The sequence below is a fragment of the Salvia splendens genome, chromosome 5 (assembly GCF_004379255.2).
Source record: "Salvia splendens isolate huo1 chromosome 5, SspV2, whole genome shotgun sequence".
In the NCBI taxonomy this organism is placed as follows: domain Eukaryota; kingdom Viridiplantae; phylum Streptophyta; class Magnoliopsida; order Lamiales; family Lamiaceae; genus Salvia; species Salvia splendens.
The window spans coordinates 41,959,505-41,969,300 of record NC_056036.1 but is presented as its reverse complement, the minus strand read 5'-3'; the positions used below and the strand labels follow the sequence as shown (position 1 = coordinate 41,969,300).

The 9,796-nt window shown below is 30.7% G+C and overlaps 1 protein-coding gene across 2 annotated transcripts; it reads left to right on the top strand.

Annotated features, from left to right (window-relative positions):
• Positions 1 to 6,766: 6,766 nt before the first annotated feature.
• On the top strand, positions 6,767 to 9,402 carry LOC121805367 (jasmonate-induced oxygenase 4-like). 2 transcript variants are annotated; one of them, XM_042205184.1, is made up of 4 exons: positions 6,767 to 7,059; positions 7,479 to 7,989; positions 8,523 to 8,844; positions 9,093 to 9,402. In XM_042205184.1, exons 2-4 carry the CDS (start codon positions 7,511 to 7,513, stop codon positions 9,318 to 9,320), a joined length of 1,029 nt encoding a protein of 342 aa, XP_042061118.1. In that variant the 5' UTR covers positions 6,767 to 7,059; positions 7,479 to 7,510; the 3' UTR covers positions 9,321 to 9,402. The 2 variants fall into 2 exon arrangements, with proteins under 2 accessions (XP_042061118.1, XP_042061117.1); XM_042205183.1 differs by having other exon boundaries at positions 6,769 to 7,059; positions 7,486 to 7,989.
• The last annotated feature ends 394 nt before the right edge of the window (positions 9,403 to 9,796 follow it).

Here is a 9,796-nt window from a genome sequence, read left to right as displayed (position 1 = left end):
TTCTCTCTACAAAATTAAATTAAAATATTTTAAAATATTACTTTTATTAATGTCTCTAGTTAGGATCAAACTCATTATGCGAATTTATTGTCAGGGTTTTATCATCTACGACGCACTATTCCAACACCCGCCAGTTTTACCAATCAATATGAAACAAGATATCAAGCCTGAAAGGGTAGCTCTATTCGTTTATTTCTTTTAATCATTATCCAAATTATTATTGATGAGATCAAATAACTCAAATTTGGGAGATTACTTTAAATTTATTAATTTACATAATTTCAATTCTGAATTAGAGTATTTTTTTGTAAGTACATCAAGCAGGCTATTTGCATAATTTTCTACTATTATCTTTACTAGTAAACGGTGTATGGACATTTCCTATTCTCCTTGCTAGTCAACGGAGTATCTCGTATAATGTGATGAGACCATACCTTATCGCCAATTAATACGGTTCTATCTCATTTGTTGTTGCGTCACGGGTCGCCTAATTGGAAAAATTGAAACAAACTGTAAATAAAATTGGTCAAAAATAGTCGATTTTGAATCAAATTGAAATCACTAATAATCAGGCCAGTTAAATTTCCAATTTATTTGTAACTGAAAGCGACTATTCTTGAACTAATCATGTTAGAAAATTTGCTTTGGTGAATATCAATGAATTCCAAATAGCAAAATTCAATAATAGTTGGTTAGTTGGGTAAAAGCTAGTTATTCAAGTAATTACTCAAATTAACGACTTTATCATATGTTATCTTAATGGGGTGATTAATGTAACATATTGTGTAAATACGTAATTATACATATTGTTAAGGATTAGATTTTGTAAAATCATTAATGCCTTAATATGTTTCGTGTGAAGCATTTAAGTTTTTAAATATGTTTTGTCGCGACGTGCAAACAATTAATTAGTAATATAGTATTTACTATTAACTGTTAGATATCCAGAGCCTGAAACATATTTAATTAATTTAGTAAAAAAAATATAATCTTGCACCTTCTGAACGTAAAATTGGATTACCTCTAAAATATGGAGTATTATCAATTGATTAGTAGTAGCAAGTAAAGTAAAATATCTACTCCTAGTATATTTTTTTAAATGAGACCGACTTATAAATTTTGAACTTATTTCTTCATCAGATTTTTGGGACCCAATGTTTATTACATCATCATTATTTATCATTTTGCTTATGGATCATTCTTCTTAACAAATACTTACATCAATTTACAAAAAATAGTACTACTAGTAATTCTCAAATTAGTGCAAATTGTCATAAAAATAATAAATTTAGTCAATTTATATTTAATCTTGTAATTTTAAAAAATAATCGATTATATCATAGCTTTGACGTTTTTATCAATTATCTTATGGTGAGAATTTATGATCATATGGGTCTTGACGTGATGTGTAATAAATGACATATTTCAAATTATATAAAATAAAAGCATGGCTTCGACTAATTGTATTCTTCATCTCTCATATTAAACTTAATTTTCCTCAAATTTGAGATGAAGACAATTAAAAAATATCAAACTTATGATAGTAATCAAACTATAATTAAAAATTGCATAATTGACCATAAATTAAAACTTTGTGATTTTTCCACCAATTTGTCCTTTAAATATTAAGTTAGCAAATTCTCAATTGAACAAGTAAAAGTTTTAGAATTCTTATTTATTCAAATTTGCAAGTGTAAGAAGTACTATTATGTATATTTACTTATTTAGGTTTGTGTATATGCATATTAGTATTAAAAATAAAGACAGAATAAATGGAGATAAATGTGTAAATATGCAAGAATTGTGAAAAGAAAGCTCGGGCGAAAAGCTAGTGCCACGTGTCAACATTCTAGTGGATTTACATAATTATCTTCTTTGGCACCGGGCAAAATATAATTAATTTATATTCTCTACTTTATCACTTTTCTACTTACCCCCATCTCAACTAATTCTCATAACTAATTTAGGAAATAAGGTGTATTCTTTAAAAACAATTGTATTATTATTATTGTTTAATGACAGAAGGGATTTATAGTAATTCTTGGTCACATGTAAATAAAATGCCATTTTTCACTGTTTACGGATCAAATATTAAAATGTATACATGATATAGACCAGTTATACTTAAATGGTCTCATGTACTTTTTATCTGTAATTAAATATTTTCTTGATCCAGAAAAAAAATAGTCATACTTTTTTTTGAAGCTAATACTAGTCTTATTCCATTTAAAATTACTACCCTAATATATTAACGTGTTTACACATTTTTTCATAAAGTATACCTAATGAAAAATATACTAGTCATTATATATGAGAATATGTTTTATTTGTGAATACATAATTATTCAGAATATGATGACCTCTCACGAATTGGTCCCTTTCAATAGTACCATGAAATTATCATCTTATATATAGAAATTAAATGGATAAACGAATTTATTTATACAAATTAAAAACAAAGTTCATTGTAAAAACGTTTATATATATTTTGTTATATTATTGATTAATTTGGCGATTTCATAGAAATACTAGACCAATCGTTAATTTGTAGATGTGGGTTTGTGGTGTGTCCACCAATAAATATCCACTCATTATCTTAATCTTCTTTTCTCAAATTTACATTGTCTCAAATCATGCCAAACCTTATCTTTCTACTGTAATTTTTTTTCCATATTGCTGTAATTAGAAATATGTAGTAAATACTATATATATAGTCATATATGAATCACATTTCCATAGAATTTCTTATATTTAAATAGAAAGTAATTAGGAATAATAGGATTTCAACATCAAAGCAAATCATATGTTATCCGTTCGAACTCAAGATAAACTCATTGTCAAAAAATTACGGACTATTCTATCTTTCTATCTTTCTATCTTTCTATCATTGACTTTCTCATTTTGCAATTTTGAAATATCCGACGTCGTGACTTGTGCCACTTTTGCTGAATTCAGTAAATATGTCTTAAATTCTATTACTCAATTTATCCATATTGAATTATAAAATCAATTTGTATAAATAAGATTCATATTTTATTGGCTTTTTCCACTCACATATTTTAACTTTTATATCCCTTCTAAATGATACATTTAATGAACGAAGAAAGGGGTATGTCATTCACTCATTTGTAATGTAGATTGAATATGGAGACTTCGTGACCAATATTTCAATAAAAATATAGTACATTTTTCGAATATCCCTTCTAACATTAAGAAGTTAATCCTAGGTTAAAACACTAATATTGACTCATTTGAAACATAGGTTACCTGGTTTTCTAAAGCTTATTGCTTAAACAAGAGAATAAGCTTGGCATACATAAGTGGACCCTTCATTTATAACCATAAAATTTATTTCGATTATTGCTTAATTGATAACTGATCTTATTTTGGTTCAGTTATTAATAAGAAATCGATTAACCAGCCTTACTCATTGGTGGGTGATTTACTGTATTTTCTTGTAATCTACAATTACTTTATTACTTTTACCAATTTGCAAACCACAATTTAATTTCTATTTAGATATCCTAATTCAATTTGAAAAGTACTGCTAGGAGTATTACTTTTTCCTATAGCACCAAATATTAAATTTAATTTTTTATATATCGTGGCAGTAAAAGAATAAATTGTGAAAGTACACTAATCACTTCAAAATTATTGAGCCTAAAAATGAAAAAAATGGGCCAGCAACCAAAATCATGTAGTAAAAAAAGTGTACAATTTTCAGTACACATTAGGTTAAAGTCACATGAATATCTTCCACAAGAAATCGTACTGGAAATCGTATGTAGGTCATCAAGAATCAAGATCTCACCCTTTACATATGATTATAATTATCAAAATTTTTTGGACAACTGTTAAGACTAAATAAAAATAAAAATAAAAACCATCAATTGAAAAATAAAAAAGTATTATTTTGAGATCCATTTTGGATTTTATTCAAACAGATAATGTTAACTTAATCGGGAATCACTACTATGTTACGCCACCTAGAGGTTTGGGGTCCCCACATTTCTCTCTCTATAATTCATTAATTTTGATGGTAAAAATTTGGTTATGGTTGCAAAATTTTTATATAAATTTGATATACACTTATTTTTTACTATATAGACCATCTTCATAATATATCAAATCTCACTCTTAGTACTAATTCCATCAATAATAGGAGTCACACTATCTTTTTTAGTTTGTCCCATAAAAATGTAATATTTCTTCTTTTTAGAATTTTTTTTTCTCATATTAATATAATATAATATTTTTTTCTCTCCCAACACACAAAACAACACCTTCTAAAATCTAGTAACATTTTCAAAGTATGTCATCTATTACAGGACGGAGAGAGTATAGAAAATTTCTCTAATTATACTATAAACTCAAACTATTTTTGTATTTTTCTACGGAACAACACTAAATATGAGTGTGTATTGTAGCTAATGCAAATTTTTTTTGATACACATATCCAAAAAGTTGTGTAAAATATGAAATAGTGTAAATGGTCTGAGTAAAATTACTTTTCATCGTGAGTGGGTTTTAAGTTTTGTAAATATTTGAAAATCTTTTTAAAATTTGGTCGCAAATAATAATAACTCTTTATGCATTGCATTTTCCACAATTTGGAATTCCATCAAACTTTGGCATAAATTTTTAAACTCATGTAGCTCACAAAATGGCATCGTTTATACTCATTAACACTAATGTCATTGTTTCATATTTTGACTGGTTTGTCTACTAAGTACTGTACATAAATTGTGTTCCATATTATATAATACTCCGTATTAAAAATTAGTAAATAACAAAGATATTATAAAACACAAATTTTAATAACATAATGTCAAAAAGTCTATAAGTTTAGCGATTAGTTTAAATATCAAATAGTAATAAATAACGATTCTATTTAAATTTAATAATAAATTTTTCTTGACTCATACATAATGACCCAAATCTTCAACAATTTTTTTGTGTTTTGAGTATGAACAAATAACACAATATATCGTCGATCCAATTTTTAAAAAATAATGGGTTGAACGGATCAACCAATAGAAAAAGAGTATTACAGAATAGATAGGACATAGACACATAGTTATGAAGTCTTTTAATTGGATCTTATTCCACGTGCTATATTATTTTATGTGACTGTTATACTTCTAGTTTATATACTTGTGTCGGATCCATATACTTTTTTATTTCTATTTATAAATTTTTGATTCTTATGTTTCCACTTTTTTATGCTACATTTGTAAATGGGTTTTGATGTTCTACATAGAGATACACTCATACAACATGTGTATTTTCATTTATTATACTTTTATTATTAATAACTCTTTAAAATTTCATTTATTTTGTATATTATGTGAAGGTAATGCGATTATGAATAGTTAAAAAAATTTAAACAACAAATATGAAAACGTGTTTTGACGCTAGAGGTATGAATTAAAGGATGGTGTCTGAAATTTATATTTTCACCCGTATAAATATATGATAATTTAGTGATCGAGACACCATAAAAAAATTACTATATTCATATTGAATGATGCAAAGGTGTTTTAACCGTTGCCCTCAGTTTACATAGCAATTGGGCCACATTAAAAACATCGAAAATTTAATAAAAATAACCGAATTCAATATGTTAGAGAAATGTAATGAGTTGGCAATACTCTTAAATTAATGAGATAACCTATAAAAGTTGGCAATCCCATTTGGTAAAGATTGGTCCCCACATTATCACAACTAATAATTATATGACATATTACTAACCCATACCTAAGACAAACATGTAGATAATGCCTCCATTATAATAGCAACCTAGCTACTAGGCCTATTTTTCAAAATCTAAATCTTAAAGTATTTTAAAATTATAAATTTATTAATATATTTATACATATTAGTATAATACAGTATAAGATTTAATGATTCCTTAAGATTTTAAAGGTAGAAAGAGTGGTGCTAATTTTCTGTTCATAACAAATTTTATGTTTCTTATTATAAAATCATTGTATTTCTATTCTTGTGTTTTTTCTTGGTGATTGTCTATTCCTTTTAGTTCATTTAACCGGTGGATATTTTGTTCGGATATATTGAAATCATTGTTTGGGACTTCTCTTTCAGTTCGGAGTTCTTGTGAGACTGTTTATTTGGAGAGAAAAAAGGTATTGATGAGGTCGCAACTCGAAGCTCAAAACAGTCATCTTGAGGTCGACCGGGACCGGCGCAACGGCAATGTTAATAGCTTTGTGTAGTCCTCAACAAACTTGGTGATGCACTTTGGAAGAATTGCAGACAACATTGTAGATTCCTCCCATTCTAACTAACTACTGCTGCTCTACAGATTTGTTTTACTTCTTTTGCTATACAATTCAATATTATGTCATTTTTAGATTTCACACTGTTTTGGTAGGATTATTTTTGTAGTAGTACTAATTTTCTATTTATTTTTCGTACTTTACATTTTTCATCAAAATTTGTGTAATCCTCTGCCAAAACTAATTTTCGTGGACAGATAAAGTAGTAGTACAATATTTCAGATCTAACTTGATTTTTTCTTTTATTTATTTATTCTTCCTACATTAATTTTATTAAAACTTATGTCATAACCTAACCTGCATTATTATATACACAAGGATAAATTATTAAAAAATTGTGAAATTGAGTCAAATTTATGTTTATTTATTAATAATTACTCGACGGAAGAACAAATTGTGTTGCTTTGTAGGAGTAGTTGTTAATATAATGTCGATGTCCAAACAACCTTATTTTCTATTAATATACTAAATCGATCATCAATCTCCAAACATCATTCCCCAATATTTTATACTCCTACTACAAGTTCATAAAATTATTAGATAAAAATTAATTGTTAATAATTCTAAATTTCATAATTGTTTTGACATTTTTTTTAAAAGTTACGTGACAAATCAAAATTTAATCCAATTTTATGATTTTTGAACAATTTGATGTTTCTGAATGACATCATTAAGAAAGGATAATGAAAATCGATTGCATTTAGCTGATTTTGGTTTCCACTGCCTCCTTCATTATCGCGCACCTCTTGGAATCAGTAATTAGGTTTGATTTCAATGTCTACATTTTGGATATATGCTTTGATAATAGTAGAATAATACCTGTAATAGCTTTGATTTCGGCGTGAATTCTTGAATTTTAAACTGGGCTTCACAAAGCTCGCATCTTTCTGGAATTTTAGTATGATAGCAATCGCTTTTTCTGCGTCGTATTGAATTTCACTGCCTTTTTCTGTGTGTGATTGTCCAATTTATATTTTTTTTTGCCTTAGTTTTCTGATTTTCCATTTTTCTCATGTTTAAGGTTCTTGTCTTCATCCTCTTAATTGAAATCCTAGTTAACAGTTATGAATTAGATGAAAATCAGGGCTAGAAAAAGTGGATGGCTTGATTGACTGAGCAATGAACTATTGAGGTGTGAAAAAATTGATCTTGTTATTGAATGTGAGATTGATTTTGTGTAAGTTTTCAGGTCTTAATATATAAATAAGATAGTTATGGAAGCTGTGGGCACTCAAATCAGAGTGCAGTCCTTGGTTGGTGAAGGGGCAGTGCCACCTCAATACGTGCAGCCACTCGAGACTAGAACTCAACGCGTTGTTGGATGTAGGAATGATAACGAAGAGCCATCTCCGCCCGTTATTGACCTTAGTGATGATGGAAACTCGGTTCACAAGCAGCTGGGACGCGCCTGCAGCGAGTGGGGAGCGTTCCATGTGATCAACCATGGTGTTCCTGTTGAATTGTTGGGAGAAATGAGGCGATTGAGCCGCTCCTTCTTTGAGGATTGTGCGATGGATCAAAAGTTGAGTTACGCGTGTGACCCCACTTCCCCTGCTTCGGAGGGGTATGGGAGCCGGATGCTGGTGGCATCTAATGACACGGTCTTGGATTGGAGAGATTATTTTGACCATCACACTTTGCCCCTGTCACGCCGGGATCCATCTAAGTGGCCTCACTTTTCTCCCGATTACCGGTGAATGCTCCTTTTTTACGTTCTATGCTAGTAATTGTGCCTTTTATCGAGTTGCATATGCTCAGTTATGTTGATGGCTTCAGTTGCATATGTTGAATCACTGACTCAAAGAAGTTGTGTGACTGAAAAGTCGTAGCAGATTATAGTGATAAAATGAATTCTCCTCTTTTACGTTCTATAATAGTAATTGCGCCTTTTATTGAGTTACTTATGCTCATTATGTCGAATGACTTAACAAAAAGTTGTATGGCAGAAAAGTGTAGCAGATTATAGTGATCAAATGCTCCTATTTTATGTTCGATACTAATAATTGTGCATTTTATTGAGTCGTGTATGCTCATTATGTCGATGGCTTCAATTGCATATGTCTGTAATTAACTCAAGAAGTTGTATGGCAGAAAAGTCGTAGCAGAATATAGTGATAAATGAATACTCCTCTTTCACATTCTATTCTAGTAATTTTACCTTATATTGAGTTGTCGATGGCTTCAATTGCATATGTCGAATCACTAACTCAAGAAGTTGTATGGCAGAAAAGTTGTGGCAGATTATAGTGATCAAATGAATGCCCTTGCTGAAAAATTACTGTGCCTGATCTCGGAGAGCTTAGGGCTGCCGTCTTCTTGCATCAAAGATGCTATTGGCGAATTCCATCAGAACATCACCGTGAGCTACTACCCTCCTTGCCCGCAGCCCGAGCTTACTCTCGGTTTGCAATCACATTCTGACATGGGTGGTGTCACGCTTCTCATCCAAGATGACGTGGGGGGTCTCGAGGTATTAAGAGATGGAAAATGGGTGTTGGTAAATCCATTAAGTGATGCTATATTCGTCATTTTGGCCGACCAAACTGAGGTATGGATCGGTTAGCTACCATTTTTGTTCATCCTGATATTCTCCGAGCATGCACTGTGAACTCTTCTTGAATTTTTTATGCATGATTTTCGTAAACTGTTGATACCTTCTCGTGATCATTATGATTTTTCCTTGTGTTTCGTTTGAATCCGTTCATAGTTTTGATTCTTGAAATACACTAATTGGGACGTTAATTCTGGAACGGCACGTTCTAGGATAAGCATATCTGACAGTGTTTCTACTCTCAGGTGATAACAAACGGGCAGTACAAGAGTTCTGTGCATCGAGCCATCACTAATGCGAAGAAAGCACGGCTTTCTGTTGCCACGTTTCACGATCCTGGGAAAACGAAGATGGTATCTCCAGCTTTGAAGCCTCCTAAATATCGCCATGTGATGTATGGGGACTACGTCTCGTCATGGTACACAAAGGGGCCCGAAGGAAAACGCAATATCGATGCTCTTCTGCTTCAATGAATCATTTCTGCCAATAGTTGATTGTTCCTTTGTCTTTTATATCTATGTCTGAAATAGTATTACCTAAATGGTCTTCATCGAATTCCCGGAGGAGTCTTTCTTTGTCCCGTGTTTTTCCATCGTGGTCCACGTTAGAGGACCGTTGCTGCAACTCCTGATCCTCCATTAGTTGCTCGTGGTTATTCTGTCGTTCAGACTCTCTTTCCCACCTCGTACATTCTGCCAACACTCGGTCGAACGCAAGCTCCACTGGGTCGAGATATGTCAGACAGTCTTGCATAAGTTTCTGTGGTTTTTGTTTGTTTCTTTATCAATTGGAGAGGTATAGTTGCGTTGATCGGTTCGGTTATAACTTATAACCAACCAGTTCGGTTTGGTTTTTATCGAACCAACCGAATCGATCGAATAACCTCATATCCTTAGAATAAAGTAAAACCTGGAAAAAAAATGTGTCTATGATTTCATTTAGCCAACTT